General features: G+C 38.3%; 1 protein-coding gene across 4 annotated transcripts in view; it reads left to right on the forward strand.

The window, feature by feature from the left end:
* Positions 1 to 17,202, forward strand: part of VPS13D (vacuolar protein sorting 13 homolog D) — a 95,730-nt gene that overhangs the window by 30,214 nt on the left and 48,314 nt on the right. For 2 of the 4 annotated variants that reach the window (XM_086860304.1, XM_086860305.1), the window contains exons 33-52: positions 27 to 182; positions 768 to 978; positions 1,304 to 1,378; positions 2,082 to 2,288; positions 2,724 to 2,813; positions 3,842 to 3,982; positions 5,192 to 5,314; positions 5,961 to 6,035; positions 8,266 to 8,371; positions 8,690 to 8,842; positions 9,424 to 9,559; positions 10,562 to 10,609; positions 11,368 to 11,518; positions 12,156 to 12,366; positions 13,478 to 13,725; positions 14,365 to 14,556; positions 15,103 to 15,229; positions 15,696 to 15,838; positions 16,653 to 16,783; positions 17,021 to 17,196. In XM_086860304.1, the coding sequence (XP_086716430.1) occupies positions 27 to 182; positions 768 to 978; positions 1,304 to 1,378; positions 2,082 to 2,288; positions 2,724 to 2,813; positions 3,842 to 3,982; positions 5,192 to 5,314; positions 5,961 to 6,035; positions 8,266 to 8,371; positions 8,690 to 8,842; positions 9,424 to 9,559; positions 10,562 to 10,609; positions 11,368 to 11,518; positions 12,156 to 12,366; positions 13,478 to 13,725; positions 14,365 to 14,556; positions 15,103 to 15,229; positions 15,696 to 15,838; positions 16,653 to 16,783; positions 17,021 to 17,196 (2,900 nt within the window). The remainder of the gene's footprint in view (positions 1 to 26; positions 183 to 767; positions 979 to 1,303; positions 1,379 to 2,081; positions 2,289 to 2,723; positions 2,814 to 3,841; positions 3,983 to 5,191; positions 5,315 to 5,960; positions 6,036 to 8,265; positions 8,372 to 8,689; positions 8,843 to 9,423; positions 9,560 to 10,561; positions 10,610 to 11,367; positions 11,519 to 12,155; positions 12,367 to 13,477; positions 13,726 to 14,364; positions 14,557 to 15,102; positions 15,230 to 15,695; positions 15,839 to 16,652; positions 16,784 to 17,020; positions 17,197 to 17,202) is intronic. The other 2 variants (XM_086860306.1, XM_086860307.1) reach the window with 1 other exon arrangement.

A 17,202-nucleotide genomic window follows, 5' to 3' on the forward strand; every position in this document is an offset into this window, starting at 1 on the left:
CTCAGTTCATAATTTGCAATTTTTAGGTGTTTTCATGCCGGTTAGGAAATGAGCAAGAGACTGCACTGTCAATCATTGATCCAGTACAGATTCATATGGAACTTATTGGGAATTCTTCCTACCCAAGTGGTTCAGGACTGCTGGATGCTTTCAATAGTGAAGATTTTCCTCCTATTCTAGAGGTAACATTAAAGGCCTGAATAAAACTGCTTGCAGTAGGGAATACTAGCAGAGATATTTTTATGCCCAAGGATTCAGTAGAAGACTTTCAAATGCATAAGAAAAGAATAAGGTAATTTTTTCCTGAAATGGAAAAGGAAAGGAAGGAAGTATGCAGAAATTGCTCTTAGTGGTAATGAAAAAAGTGATTTATGGGATATGTTACAGAGAATAATACTGGGGGAAAGAAATGGACTGATTATATAGGCTGATGGTATTAGATAGTTACTAATAACTGAAAGAAAAAGATACTTTTCTGTATTTTCTGTTTCTAATTATTAGGACATATTAGAAGGAAATTATATTTAAAGACATTTTTTTACCATTATATCAAAGTGAAACTTCTTTTCCCTGAGATGTAATGCTTTTGGTTGTTGGTAAATAATAAAAAGTTTGATAATAAAATTATTGGATCTTTAAAACAGTAGTGGTCAAATTGTAACTCTAAATTTAGTCATCCTTTGGAAAAAGCTTATATTTATCTGAAGTATTTAAGAAAAATGTATAGAAAAAGGCAAGTGAATCTTATATTCTGATTTTTCATTTAGATTCACTTGCAAGCACTGGATATCAGACTGTCCTACAACGATGTTCAGCTCTTCTTGGCAATTGCAAAGTCAATTCCCCAACAGACGAGCGCAGCTCTGCCTGACCCGGCTGCCCCAAGTGCTGCTGATCCCTCCAGTTCAGCCCTGGGGAGTGAGACCTTGGCACATGAGACCAGAGATGGATCCAAACGTGTGCTGGATCCTGTTCTTGGTATGTTTTTCACTGTTGGAGTGAAGCCAATTTTATATCTAAAGGAAATTTCTACAAGGTGAAGCTAATCTATATGCTTAACACAAAAGATGTTGGTATCTTCATGGTGTAAGGTCCTTGTTGGTTAGAATTACCTAATGCATTGTCCTGATGATACTATAAAAAAATGTAAAAGCAGGGCTGAATCGTGTGCTTTTCCTACAAGTTTAAGTTACAATCTTAAACAAGCAAACCCCTATTTTTCATACAGCTATATCTTGATTTTAGAGATGAAAACAAAGAGATAACTGCCAAGGGTTTATGCTTGGTTAACTGTTCATTGCAGAGGTGCAGCTGGCTCGCCTCCAGGAGCTGGGATTCTCTATGGAAGATTGTCGTAAAGCTCTTTTGGTCTGCCAAGGTAACATCAGATATTCTTAGCAGGGGTTTGCACATTGTTCATATTACCTTAATTGCAATTAAGTAAAGCCTTTAGACTGTCAGGTGGCCATGCACAGGCACTGTTTCTTTCTTTAGAACATCTTTGGCTCTGTGCTGGCCTGTAGTCTTAAACATTCTTCTTCCTGTTTCTGCTACTGTGTAAAATCCAACCTCCAAAGATTCTTTCTGCCCTGTGGAATGTCATGTGTGGGGTGCTTGAGTGTATTTTTGTTTGGGAGTTCTAGTGGTGTTCAGGCTGGTAACTTTTATGTTGCACCAATTTCTTGCTGTTACACATCTCTTCCTCTTGAGATCATGTGTTTTCATCTCTCCCTTTTAAAATCATTTTTCTCTAGTTCTATATGTACTACATGAAAAGAAGACAAAGCTTTAATATGAGTGATTCTTTTTTCCTTTAGCACCATCATGCTTCCCACTTTATCTATAGGCATGCATAAAATTCCAGATTTTTATTACATTTACAAACTTCAAAACACATCTCTTAGGATATATCAATGTCTTTATAATCTCATATTTAGGTTACAAAATAGAGCAGTTTCAAGGTACTGCTGAGAATGTTTTCTTAAGAGAGAGGGAATTAGTTTGCTTCTATATGATTTTTACGAAGTACATGTCTTTGAGAAAGTAGGTGATGGTTGATTGGTTGTTTGCTTTTACCTAAGGTGATTTGAAAAAAGCAGCAAGTTGGTTGTTTAAGAATGCTGACCCTCTGAAATCAGTTTCCCAGACCTCTTCTGGTCGAGATAACCAGGGGATTGTGCCCTTCCAGTTTGTTTCTGGAGTGAAAATAAAGGCAGAAAGTGTCTGCATCTGCTTTATAGATGACTGCATGGACTGTGACGTTCCCCTGGCTGAATTAACCTTTTCACGTGAGTATCTGGTTCTGCCTTGGCTTAAAATGACTGTCAGGTCTGGCTGTGTTCAGCATCATGCTCCTGTTTGTCAGGACTTGTCAAATTTCAACTTGGTGGTGCTTGTGCAGGGTATTGAGGGTTCCTTTGTCTCTGTTTAAGTTTTGGTTTTAAGAAGATTGCAGTCGTTGTAGGGTTAAGATTCTGGTTTCCCCTTTTTTCATCACAAAACAAATGGAATCTGTCCTGAGCAGAATCCTAGGGCGGCTTTGTATTGTAAGGTGTGGCTGTTTGCAAATGTTATTTGAAGAGTGTTATGATGGGCTTTTTGTACCATTTCAGTTTAAAAGACAAGACAAAACCTTCCATTGCTTGCTTGACAGTTCACAAAATCAGGAAGTTTGATTGTTTTGCATTAGTTTAAATTTCACTTTTTTCTTTTTTTTCTCACAGGTTTGAATTTTCTCCAGCATTTGAGAACCAGCCCTGAGGGCTACGCTCATTTTACCCTCTCTGGAGATTATTACAACCGTGAGCTTTCAGGTGAAAGACCTAGGGAGTTGCTGTTTTCTCCTTTAAGTTTAGGAAACAACCTTTCCTACTACAGGAGCCTGAAGTTCACCCACTGTGAAATGCCTCTAAGGGAATAGGGAAAGGTTGACTTTTTGGGACTGTGTGTGACAGTGTGATCCCAGACAAGATATCCTGATCTGAGATCAGTTGGAGGGATGTGGAGAGCGGAGATTTTGCTGATATGAAAGTGGCACTCAGGTTTTCAAATGGAATTGCATAGAAAGGTTATCCAGCAAAGTACCAGCTTTATAACAAGCTGCATTGTCTCTGCATTCTGTTCTCTCTTTAATTGTTTGGTGCATTCAGTTTATTACTTATTTCAGGAAGGAAGAGCATGTGAGGGCAGGTGATTAGGTTGAAGACAAAGGGTTAACATAAGAAAACCATCACAATTTATGTTTTAGATATAAAAAAGCAAGTTAGGCCTCAATACAGGCCAGATACTGACAAAAGAAGTAATCTAGTTGTGTGGGTTTTTAAACTTAGAAACTGAATTTTCTGTTACATTACTGGTGACAAGCACTCAGGAATTATCTGTCAATAGCAAGGTAATATTTTTTGTTTTAAAATATACATTGTTTTTAAAAACATGTAGGGTGGTTTTTTAATAGCTTCTAGACCTTTATCTGTTGTGATACTGAATAATAGCCAGTGTAACATGTAATTGTGTGAAAATCATTGTCAAAGCTGTTTTAGAGAGAGCTTAATTCCAGCTAGCTTAAATATAAAACTTTAATTGCCTTCTAGTGCTTTAATTGGAAGATATTTTTAAAATACCCTACATATAGTATACATGGTCTAAATGGAGGACCTGGACCAAATTTGTATTAGGTATTAAATTAAATCCATAGGCTTGCAACTTCATCTTGAACACAGATTAAATATACTTACACAGATTAAATGATCTAATTATGAAAGTTTCATTATTAAATATGTAAAGAGCATTGCAGTGTGGCCTCCATGTGTGTAGCAGAGGTGATGGTTTGTGTTTCTCTCAGGCTGGGAGCCATTTATTGAGCCGTGGCCGTGTTCAGTGTCTTGGCAACAACAAGCTTCGAGCCGCCTGCACCCTTCCCGCCTGAAGCTGGAAGTGAAGGCCAAACCACGGCTGGATATAAACATCACCTCTGTTCTCATAGGTATGTGGGAATATTCCCTGAGAGCAGCACTCTGCAGTCTGCTTTTCACTGGTGAAAATGGCAGACATCTCTAATTAAAGTGCTGCTGGCGTCCCGTGGAGGGAGCGGGACTGGCCCAAATCCCTCCATTTCCAGGATACTGTACCAGGTGTGTGTTTAGGCAGCCTCTGTTCTATCAGAGGGTGTCAAAGTGTAAACACATGAGCTGCATATGTTAGAGCTTAGTAGGAGTTTTTTCTCTGGTCATATGAATTTTATCAAATTTATATGTTATTTGAAATTTATTTTTAATCAGAAACAGGCTTTCATCTAAAGCTTTCTGTACTTCACAGGGCTTAAAAATATTTTGATAAGCTCATCATTTTTCAGTATATTGACAGGTGTAGTGGGGAGCTGCTCATTTCAGTTCTCCAGTTTCTGAGTACCTGAGCTGTCAATTCCCACCTCTGGAAATCAAAATATTGTGTTTGTCATTAAATCCAATTTCATGTGAGCTTCTGCACTGTGGAGCTCTAATTCTGTCCTAATTATAATCTCTATTCTTCCCAGGAATATTGTTGCTACTTCAGAATTATTTGGTGGGCACAATAAAAAATAATGCCAACAGCTGAGCTTGGAGATATAACAGAAAAGCCTTCCTTGGTCCTTTCCTCCCCCAAGGAGAACCTGAGGGGCTGGCAGAAAAAGAGGGAGCCAAGGTGGCAGGAGGAGAAGCAAATCAATGATTCCTAAGATGATGCTTTTTAAAAGCAGTGATAATAAGTGGTGAGGCTGGTTTGTGATTAATATTGTGCCAGAGGACTCAACTGGTGTCTTGATATTTATGCAGGAATGTGCATGTGCCTCTTAAAAAGAAGCAAACCCCAAAACCCCTAGGAAGTACTTCTAACATGAAAATATTTAAGGTTAATTACCTCGGCAGGGAGAGCTCTTAGATTGACACAGGAGTATCTTAAGAACATGAAACTCCACTGAAAGTTTTTTAAAAAAATAAAATCTTAGGGATATATATTTTTTTAAGACACTGCTGGGATTTTATGAGCTGTTGTTTGTCTTTAACTTATGTAAGTGACTCACAGAAAAAGCAGGGAAGTGAAACTTCTGCTTTTAAAGTGGAGCAACTTGAGTGTGATGAATTTAACACACTTTCAATGACTTTGTTTACTGCCACCTTGGAGACATTGGCTGTCTGTGCTTACATTCCTCTAGAGCAATACACATGTACCAAGCAGTCCTGGATGGAAGATTATTGTAAACAGGAGAAAGAAGTGAATGTAATCAGCTCAGAAGACTGGATGGGTTCTTCGGTGGATCCCCCATGTTTTGGGCAGAGTATGTTGGTCATTAATCACACTTTATTTGAAACAGTCCTGACACACACAGTCATCTGCCTAATGTATTACAAACATAAGTATTTTTGGCTTCACAGAATACAGTGATTTGTTAGAGATGTTTGGCAAAAAAAAAAAAAAAAAAAAAAAAAAAGACAAAAAAGCTGTTTTCTGTTCAATTATGTTCAGTTCTTTTAGAACAAAAAGCTTTGTGGCTGCTTAGCTTTGAGTAAAAGCTTTGCAGTGCTAGTTCTGCTTCCTTTTTGTCTGCCACTCTCAGTTAATGAGTGAGTCTCATGTCAAGGATTAAATCAGAGTATTGAGTTTAGGCTGTGGGCAGTTCAGAGAGGATCTTTTTCTTTCTGTACCCCAGAGACCTAAAATAACTGAGTTTCTGGAAAAAAACACTGTCATGAAATAGTCACCTGAGTAACAGCTCTCAGTATGTGGCAGGTCTTTTCAGCTTATTTTCTCCCAAAGTTCCTTCTGGGAGGAATTTTATCAATTCAAATGCCAGCTTAGTGTAAGCAAATGGGTAGAGACTCACAAGTGCATGATGTGTATCTTCCCTTCAGCATGCAGGGGAAGATCTGCCTGTATTTGTGTGCATTTTCTAATCTGCTAACTTTGTCTTTCCTGTCTGCCAGGCCTTCCTCTTGTGTACCTTAGAACTAGGAGTACAGCCAGTTTGACTAACCTAGAGCATCAGATCTATGCTAGAGGTACTGTACAGCACACAGACACCAAAAAGGTGGTTTTCTTCTTTGGAAGGTTCTTGCACAATAAACACTGTGCTGTATGTGGGACTTGCTGGTGGATTGGCCTCTATATTTAAAAATAATCAAAATCCAGAAAGCCCTCAAGCCAAATAACATGACAGCTACTTTGAGTCTGCTGAATTTAGTGGTTTTAGTATTAGTGTATTTCATGCTGTCATTCTTTGGGTCTTTCAGGAAAGAATGGAGAAATATAGCCCAATGTAGGAAAACTGAGTTTGTGAGGAAAGTTATATAAATTGTTGACTATTCAGTATCCCTCTTCTAGAGTAAGTGGGATTAAAAATAGTGTAATAACATCAGAATATTTAATTTATATTCTAAAAATATCCATCTTTATGTTCAAAATACATATTTAAGCCTAATTTAGCATATTTAGGTGCTTAAAACTTTCAAATGCCTTCAGAAGCATTTGAAGCAAAGTTTTCATAAGTCTGTTTTCAGTAAGCCTTAGGAAGTAAAGCATTCCAAATAAATAATTTGTTAGTTTGGCTTCTATTTGACAGGACAGATTTTGGGAAAAACCATGCAGTATGAAGTAAGATTTTTCATTTTTTGACATTATAGAAAACAAACAGCACACTTGATAATTGTATAGCCCTGCAGAAAAGTTAAGGGATGGGAGGACAGAAAACTTTCTAGAATTCTACATCTGTTTCCTGTTGGAGTGACATTAGAAATATTTTCTCTGAGTTAAAAAAAAAAAAAAAAAAAAAATGGAAAATTTTGGATTATTTTTCTGAAATATTTCTCTGTTCGGTTTTTTTTTTTCCCCCAAAAATCAAACAAGCAGCAAAACATCTAATATTAATTGCTTGGCTTTTAATAAGGGTTGCAGCTAAATTACTAAATTAATTATGAAAAAATCCTCCTGGTAATGATAGTCTTTTATTTTCAGGCAGTAGTCTCAAAATGCAACTTTTACATTTCTTTTGAAAATCAGGCCATAGTCCCAAAAATTCTTTTTTAGAAGTCTCCCAAGATAAATTGGCAGTAGATTAAACACCAGTGTAAAAGTTCATTTGGCTTCTGGTCTAATTTTGTAGGACCTGGGCTAGCCAAAAAATTATATAAAGTGAAACTCAACACTAAAAACATGTATTTTCTTTTGGCAAAAATCAGAGTTTTGATTTTCAAGGATTTCATCTTTGTGCTATTTAATTGGAAATAAGTTTCTCTGTAAAATTTAGATCAGGTTTAAGTCTCCAAGGACAATGTGAGGGTCCACAGTTGTCTGTCATGATCAGTAACTCCCTCAAAAACTTTCCTGCCCTCCCCACCTCACCCCTGCTTGCCTCTGGAAACCTTTTGGAGTGACTTCAGATCACTTTTCTTTAAGCAGCTGATTTATTGTGTGTGCCTTCTTTCCACTTCTCTCTTACCAAAGATGTGTCTATTGATGTAGCAGCCATTTATCTTCCTTTTTAAGTAAATTACTGGATTGGGAGGGGTTTTTCTGTGTCCAAACTCAGTAAGTGTTTTCACAGATTTCATGCACTGCAGTGTGGAAGATGAGAGTAACACTTGTGTGCCTGTTAGAAATTTGTGCTTGGAAAAAGTCATATATGGGATAAGTAGTATCTTCTTCTGGTGTTTTGCTGTCCCAGCAGTTTAACAAATCCAGATTGCCTTTGGTTGCTCTCAGATTATTTTCCATATTTCAGTAGTCTTTATCCTGCATAGGAAAATATTTCTACTTGTTCAGGCTTTGAGAGTAAAAGTCCCTTTAAAGAGAATACTGGTTAACCCTGTATTTGTCACATTAAGTGCAGCATAAATTGTAATTATAAGCAAACGTGTATTTAGTATTTCATGAGCATTTGGATGTACTTAAGAGGTTTCTGATTATGCTTGGGTTTTTAGTTAGATTTTCTACATGTTAGGTGTAACTGAAGGCATCATATTTTATAAGAGTTGATATAAAGAAAAGAACAAGTAGATTAAGCTCAGTTCCAGGGGGGGGGTTTGATGTTAGGGGAAGAATGTCTGTTTGTTTTGTACCATTTCTGTACTGGTTTCTAATGGTAAAAACTTTGTAGGTAATTTGGTGTCCTGTTTCTTTGGGTTTTTTTAGTTAGTGCAGGTTTGGTTCTCCAGCCATTGTGTCTCATCCCACATTAACATCTGATGAATGTTTCTCGTGGCCATTCAGCCAAGTCTGTGTTCTGTTTTGTAGCTGAGATGAAGACCCCAAAGCGCAGGCAGCCGTTTGTCCCCTTTGCTCTGAGGAATCACACTGGCTGCACGCTCTGGTTTGCCACCCTGACTACGACCCCAACCCGGTAAGGAGCTCTTCAGGGATCACTTCAGTCATTTGGTCTGGCTCCTCTTCCATGTCAGCCCAACCCTCTTGTTTTTAATGATTTTGTTTTGCACAGACAAGTAGGCAGCTCCCAGTTGTACTCAATTAAGAGCATTTGACACAGAGAGTTTTAATATTAAACGAAAAAGATTATTCTTTTTCAAGAGACCTAGCAGAATGTGGAAACAAGTAAAATACATTCATGGTGTGAATGAGTTCACTGCAGGACTGAGGCAGACTAAAAAGCACTTGTAACCTGAAGCAGTCATTTTGTAAAATGCTGTGATTCTCTTCACAGGGCTGCGCTGTCTCACAGTGGGAGTCCAGGTGTTGTTCCTGAGGAAAACGGGACGTTGCTGGGTGATGCCCATAATGTCAGTGAATGGCAAGAGGTTATCACTGGGGAAGAGGTTCCGTTTGAGTTTGAAACCAGAGGGAAACTCAGACACAGGTGAAGGGACCAGGCCATGAGATGTTCTGACAGTCTCGTATATGGAACAGTTGTGAGGGCACTGGCAGGTGTCACATTAAAAGTGGATTTCTTTAAAATCTGCTGTTGATGTTGAGTTTCTATCTGTAATACTCCTGTATGGAGTAAAATTATAATCTCTCTGGTAAAGCAGCAACTATTGCTGTTGGTGGCAGCTGTTCCTATATGTGAGTTGGATCATTATAAGCTCTCAGAAGGACTTGGGGCCCTTGATTACAAATCATTGTCCTTTACTTTAAAGGATTGTTGGGGCAGTGTTGATTGTTATGAGAGATAAGGACTAGAGCTGATTAACAAATATGTGGCACACTTCTGTTTTTGCAACATAGTTATGTGTCTGTGTGTTCCTTAGGACAGGTGGAGTAATTAGACATAAAATCAGGTCCATCTATCCATGAAATGGAAAAACTCCTGAGCAGATTTTTAAATGCTTCAGTGAGATTCTCTTAACAGAATCCAGAGGATGTTTGTGGTTTGAACTGTTTGGTATTTATTCTGTATAATAATGCTTAGTAGTAATTTAACTTCATGTAATCTGGTAGGCACACACATGATCTAAGGATTCATCAGTTGCAAGTGAGAGTAAATGGCTGGGAAGAAGTGAGTCCAGTGTCTGTGGACAAAGTTGGAACATTTTTCCGATATGCTGCGCCAGATAAGAATTCCTCCTCTTCTACTGTAAGTTCTCATTATGAGTGTTCTAAAAGAATATGTAAATTAGGAGTAATGATGTCTGCAAGATTTTGATCTAAAAGCATCTGCTGTATGAGAAACTCTTTTTAGTTAGCCTGGATTGGGAGAGCTTGGAGCTGCTGGGCTCCTAGCTGTGCAACCAAAGCACAGCCAGAGCAGTCAGCAGTTCATCTGTGCTTGGCAGGCAGAGCTCCCAGTGACAGAACAAATGTATTAGTGACAGGCCATGCACTCATGGGGACTGAGCTTTAAATCAGCCCAGCATTTCAGCAGCTACTTTTATTTCTTTCATTGCAGGAATGCTTTTCGTGTATTTAATTTGCTTCAAATAAACAACACTGGCAATTTCCTGTAAGCCTAGAGATTGTTTTTGAAGTATGTGGCTCTGTAGACAAAATATACTTGTCATGAAGGGAAAATGCAGTTGTAATAATCAGCAGGCTGGCATTTGGTGGAGGCTCAGTGATAAAAATGGTCTTGTGGGTTTCAAGACACAATTTAGAGAGTAGCTACTGGAAGTTGTTGAGCACTGGACAGATAGGTGGTTGAGATATTTTTGATATAAAACAGAATTAAATTTGATTTTAAACTGCTGACAAGAGCCAGTGGTCTCTTACTTGAATTTTCTGATGTTTCTAGATTGAATCATAAAAAAGATCATCTCTCTGTAATTTGAATATTTAAGGAAAAGGATGCAAATTATGAGATTATGATAAATTAATGAGAACTGGTGTTCAGCAACATCTGCTGTAGAATTTTTCTTTACAACAAACCCTCCTTAAGCTTAGTTTTTTTGTGTGGAAAGTAGTATTACAAACAGTGTTTGCTAATCTAGTTCTGACATGATTCCAAGCTTTACTGAAGATCAGAAACACAAATTGATGGAAATTTATTCTTCTGTAGTAAAGTTCTGTGTTAAAGCTGAGGGCATTATCTTAGAAGTTGAAAGTTAAACTACTTTAACCTTCTTGTTTACTTTCCTCCCAGCTTGGAAGCCCAATAAATAGAACAAATATAATACATCCACAAGTTTATGTGAGTATATATTTTCATTCTTTTGAGAGCTACTTCTGTAAGAGTAGGAAAACTCTACAAGTGAACTGGCTTTTCTATCCTTCTAGAACTTCTTCAATAGAAAGGAGACAAAATTTAAGCAAACAAAGTGCACTTTTAAATCAGAACAAATCTTTATGATTTACCATTCCTCACCAGTATAAGTGTTTGAAAAATGGGTCTTAAATTGCAGTATATGAATTCTAATTGTAAACACATACTGAATGTTGTTTTCAGGATCCAAGTGACAATGGCTTTGTGTAATGTAGAAGGTAAAACGCCACAGCAGAAGGGCAGCTCTGAGTGAACAAAGTATGAATATGTTAACAAAGCTCCACCTTACTTCTGAGTTTTGACAGATAGGAATGATGAGTGACTGGTAATTATATGAGGTTTAGGCTTAAAACTCCATGGATTTATTAAATAATGTAATAGTGAGATGATGTATAAAGTTCTTCTCTTGGGATCTGTGTTGTTCTTATTTGAACTTGCATCATTTTGAGAAAGATAATGGAATTAGTGGTATGTGGAATTGCTTTTTCATAATTTTACTGTGCTTTGAGGAGGAGATCCAGGATTATAAAGCACCATTATTGAACTATTTATACACCTTATGAATCCCACATGGTTGGACTCGGTCAGCACGTTTTCCTCCAGCAGTTAATGCTTCATAATGGAGGTGTCCCTCTTCTAGATATATTCATTACCTGAACTTTTTAATGCTTTTAAATATCTTCCAGTTTTCTTCATTGCCTCCAGTTCGTGTGGTGTTTGAGGTTACCATGGAGGGGAGCGCCCGGAAGGTGATAACAGTGCGCTCAGCCCTGATGGTGAAGAACAAGCTGGAAATTCCAATGGAACTGCGACTGGACAGTCCTTCTGCCCCTGACAGTGAGTGCTGTACCACTCCTGTGACCCATAGCATTCCCTAGATACTGTGGGGAGTTCAGCTTTCTCCCCAAGAAGATTCACCAGCATCTGTAATGCTTCACACCAGAACAGACCTCCCTGGACAGGATATGGGTCATGCTAAGAAGAAAAGAGTCAGCAAGAGACTAGAGAGCCCAGCAGGATTTTTGGTTGTTGTTCAGATAAACAGGGAAAGCTGAGACTCTGTAAAGACTGGATCATATTTCTGTATGTAGCAAAATTGTCTCTTTAGCAGTAGTCTAGAGGGTTTTGGTGTTACCATGCAAAGGTTTAGTGCAGAAATGTAAAGATACACTGATAATGTAGCCAAAAGGTTTAAAGAATGAGGTTTTTTGAAACAATTATTGTCACTAAAGAATTTGAGTACCAGCAGGTTTTTTTGGCTGTTTCAGATTTACACACTGACATTAGTCTGCTGCCAGATTGTTAATAGAGCTGAAAATAACAGGTTGGGTTTTGAAACATCCATAAAACAGGAAGTGATTTACACTGAAATTAAACGTATTGCCTTTAAAATTTAAGACTTACTACTTCAAAATTTTATGCTTTTCAGTAAAGGAGCCTCTTTTGATATGTATGTTTTTTTCTCTGGTTGCAGAGCCTGTAGTCCTTCCAGCAGTTATGCCAGGAGATTCTTTTGCTATTCCATTGCATCTCACATCCTGGCGTTTGCAAGCCAGGCCCAAAGGAATGGGAGTCTTCTTCTGTAAGGTTCCGATTCACTGGACTAATGTCCAGAAGGCAGCAGAGGTGTGCAGCAGCAAGAGGGAGTGTCACTCCATGGAGTCTGAAAACAGCCGGTTTTTCAGGTAATTAAAGCCCTTTCTTTCTCTCTAAGCTCTGATAAATTAAATCCTGTGGAAGTAAATAACAGGAAGGAAGATGCTTAGGGGTGAAAGCTGCTGCAGTTTAGTGGGATGTTTTACTGGGTCTGTTGAATGGTGAGAAAGCAGTGAAGTGTAGCTGCTGTGCTTCTGCAGGGCTCCTTGAAACCCCTCTGACAGTGCCTGTTAACCTCTGACAATACAAAGCACATTATGAATATTTATTTTTTTAAAATAAGAAAAAGTTAGAAAATAGGATGTGAGCTTACATTAAATTAACTGCTCTGTCTCACTGAGGATAATGAGTGGTTTTCCAAAGAAGTGTTCACAAATACTCATTCTTTGTCCTCAATGTCCTCTGCTCACTTCTGAGTCCAAAAATGTCTCTGCATATTGAGGACTTAATGGAATTTGTAGTTTTCTGATATGATTGATTTAGGGTTGCTCTGAATATAGGAAATACTGGGACAGGCATTGTGGAAGTTGTGTCAGGGAATGACCATTGCACACTATATAGTTACTGCTGTGTGTCAGTTTTGTTGTTCATTTCCTAATACCCTGTTTTTGAATGCATCACAGGGAGCAAAATAAACAAATTATCAAACAAATGAAGGTTTACCAAATCAATTTTTCACCCTAACTAATGAAAAACTGAAATGTCAAGTGCTCAGAGTAAGGATATATCTACTGGGAAGAAGGACACATTCAGCATTTATGTTTAAGAACATTATTAAAGTTTACTTTAATGGTTAAAAATCTCTTTTTAGTAGCAGTTAAGAACATGCTTTTGCAAGTTTATGAAAGTTGGTTTTAAAGCTGGTAATTTTCTGTTAGGTCTCTGAATAGACCAGTTTTTGGGAAACTAACTTTAGTCTTTGATTAAAATCAGAAAACTCGCGTAGTCTTAATGTTAGACACAAATATAAAATACCTTACAATAATCTACAAAGTGATTATGTAGAGAACAACTCTAAATGCTGTTTTTCTTATCAACCCTGAAGTTAGAGCATCTTTGAGGACTCAGTGCAATACAGAAAGACAGGGTTTAATCGTTCTGTCAAATTCACTGACTTCTCACGTGTGTCGGCATTCCCAGGTTTTGTGTTGCCATAAAGAAGGAAAATTACCCAGATTACATGCCTTCCAGCATATTCTCTGACAGTGCTAAGCAGATTTTCAGGCAGCCTGGGCATACCATTTATCTCCTGCCAACGGTGGTAATCTGCAATCTGCTGCCTTGTGAGCTGGAGTACTACGTGAAGGGTTTGCCCATCAGTGGGACGCTGAAGCCTGGCAAAGAGGCTGCCTTGCACACGGCTGACACCGCCCAGAACATCGAGCTCGGTAAGGCTGATCCCCAGGGACCATTTGCTGCTCCTCTCTGTACCTCCAGGGAACTTGTTTCTGCAAGGATCTATGGAAAAATGGAAAAATAGCAAAAATAGAAAGTGTTTAAATGATAATTTCATTGGGTTGCAGGGCTTCTTATTTTTAATAACGAAGTGAACACATTGGAAAAAAGCCAAGCCAATATTGCCATCTTTCCTCCTCAGCTGTCACTTAGAATGTTCCATATTCAGGTCTTGTTTCCCTGAGAGTGGAAACTGCAGAGAGCAGTGGTAAAGAGGGGAATAAATCAAATAAGCTCCTAATATTTTGGGTGGTTTTGCTGTTTTCTTTTTGACAGAAATAATTGGTGTTGAGGGCATATGTGGAGTTATTCAGCACTGGCTAGACCTGTAATACCTATAGCAATAATTAGCCCTAAGCAGGATCCCTTACAGAACTTGTTTTGCTGTTTGTGACTTAAATTGAGGCATTCATGAAGTCAGGGTTTATTATACTGGGCAAAGTTGATCAGGATGAGCTCTATGAAATATTTCAGGAGATCAAGTTATGTGAAACACCAACTTAAGCACTTATCAAAAACTCATGTTTGCATGGGTGACGTTTTATTTTGCTCTGCTTTGTTTTGTTTCACAGGGGTGTTGCTAGAAAACTTCCCAATCTGCAAAGAGCTGTTGATTCCTCCAGGGACACAAAACTACATGGTGCGGATGCGATTGTACGACGTCAATAAACGGCTGCTCAATCTGACCATACGGATCGTGTGTCGTGCTGAAGGCTCTCTAAAAATACTCATTTCAGCTCCATACTGGTTAATCAACAAAACAGGCAGGTTCTGTTCTAATCATGAAGTGGGAAATAAGGATTTCCTGTAGTGTTTTGATTTTCTTTCTAGCCAAATAAAGCTTTTCAATGCTACTTAAGAGGAGTAAAGGTTGTAAGAATTTATATTTTTAATAGTGCCAGCAGCTACTGTTTGATGCATGTTACAGCAGATAACTTAGACATTGAGTTGAAATATTACAGATTTTCAAACATGAGCTGTTGTATCTCCCAAGAAGTCAATATAGATTAGATCACTGTTAAAATTTGTGGTTTTCAAAGACTGAAATGCCTTGTGAAGGCAATGGTGTGAATTGCAGTGAGTCTGTGTGAACATCCACTGATACTTCCAGGTCTGCACACATCAGTCTCATGACCTGCAGTCAGGAACAGCTGTTTTAAGATTAGATGAAGAACTAGAAGGAGAATTCATGCACAGTAATGGCTAAAATACTACAACAAAAATATCTTAATTCGAAATTTTTACCATTCTCACCTTTGTACAAAGGTGATGTGTAGTTTAACGCTCTTTTCTTCTGTGTTTACTTAAAGGATTGCCCCTTATCTTCAGACAAGATAATGCAAAAACAGATGCAGCTGGTCAGTTTGAAGAGCATGAGCTTGCTAGAAGCCTCAGTCCACTTCTGTTCTGTTATGCTGATAAAGAACAGCCAAACTTGTGAGTAAGAAGGGCAATCAGGAAGAACTTCACAAAGATGAAAGTATTAAGATGACCTGTGAAATGATGAAGTTTTTAATACTGTGTTGAACATATTGAATTCTTAGACATTTCCTACTGAAAGCTCCTTGGTTGGCCAATTCTGTTGTGTCTCAATTTAACCCAAATTTTAATTTTTTTTTATTTTCAAAAAGACACACAAATGCTATCATGATTAATCAGTCTGCAAATTGCCAAGCTTTTTACAGGATATGGCCATGGACTCCTTACCAGTGTGTTGAAGGGGCTCATGGCAGAAATGCAGAATGAGTCAATCAGTAAGAGATTTATCATGGCTTCAAATGCTTCTATATCCAGACACAGATATTCTTTTTCTATCTGGGCATGTGTTTGATCACCAGCATCGTGTTGCTACCTGATCCTTCATTTAAATTACTAAATCTTTGTGTTTTCTTCTTACCCTTAGCTGCACGATGCGGGTTGGAAGAGGAATCCATCCTGAGGGAATGCCTGGCTGGTGCCAGGGTTTCTCCCTGGATGGTGGCAGTGGTGTCAGAGCCCTGAAGGTGATCCAGCACGGAAACCGGCCAGGCCTCATCTATAACATTGGTAGGTGGTGATGGGAGCACTGGAAAACCCTGTGGAACTCTTGGTGAGATACAGTGTCAGTGACAGCAGAAACAGAACAGTTGTGGCAGAGAAACAGATCTTAAATGCTTTGGAGGCTCCAGACAAAACTATTAAACAAAAGATAGTGTTCTAAGAATTTTTATATCTTTGTTTTTGAACTTTACTAGAAATTAAATTAATTTAGCTATTTTTAATTTTACATTTCATCACTGACTGTTAATAACTACATAGTCAAACTGTTCTGCTTCTATGTTTTTAGTCCCCCTGTATGTTAATTCCAAGTACATTCTACATCCCATGACATTACTGTGATTATTTTGAGTGTCTGTGTACTGTAGCTGTTCAGCCATGTGGGTTTTACTCAGTGGTGCATAGGTTGATGTGCAGGAGTGCAGCTTCTGGATTCCTTGTGCTCCTGGTGTACATGAGGTGTAAGCAGGTTTTAATTCTGAATTAAATGAGAATCTGGAAGTTACTGCACAGTGATTGTGGAGGAGTTTTTCATATGTTTAAAAGTGAAATAATTGCTTCCGTTGATATACCTGTGACTGGGAATTGTTTTGGGCTTTGTTATCTTCAGTATCTAAGTTGTACTTGAGAAATAGAGGGTAACAAATGGCTTAAGGTTACATTTACTGGTTAAAATAGTGTTCCAGTGCAAGGCAGTGGTATGGCACAAAGACTTCATCTCAGGAACCCAAGAACTAACTTGTGTTCTCTGAAATATATTGTGGCAGCTGTCTTTTTTCTTTTGTAAATAACAGCTATATTTTCACCTTGTTTTTATTACCAGGTATTGATGTAAAAAAAGGCAGAGGCCGTTACATTGACACCTGCATGGTCACCTTTGCTCCCCGGTACCTGTTAGACAATAAATCAAGCTACAGACTGGCCTTTGTTCAGCGGGAATTTGCCAGAGGTCGGGTAAGAAACTTCCTGGTGGTGACTTTTTAGTGCAGCACTGTACTGAGTCACAGCATCTGCTCACCAAGAAGAGCAGACTTTGTTCTTGGAAGTATTGTTGGCTGGTTATGAGGATCTTCCTCATTATTCCAATAGCAGCATCCCCTCTGACAGAAGAGTGGCTGTGTTTGTATTTTAGAGGTGTATAGGTTAATAGTGGATTTTTTTTAGCTATTATTTACCAATTTCTGTTCCTAGGGAACATCCAATCCTGATGGCTACATCTCCACCCTCCCTGGTTCCAGTGTCGTGTTCCACTGGCCACGGAATGATTATGATCAGCTGTTGTGTGTGAGGCTGATGGATGTCCCAAACTGCATTTGGTCTGGGGGCTTTGAGGTCAACAAGAACAATTCGTTCCACATTAATATGAGGTAGCT

Source organism: Cyanistes caeruleus, chromosome 22 (genome assembly GCF_971803275.1).
Source record: "Cyanistes caeruleus chromosome 22, bCyaCae1.hap1.1, whole genome shotgun sequence".
NCBI lineage: Eukaryota > Metazoa > Chordata > Aves > Passeriformes > Paridae > Cyanistes > Cyanistes caeruleus.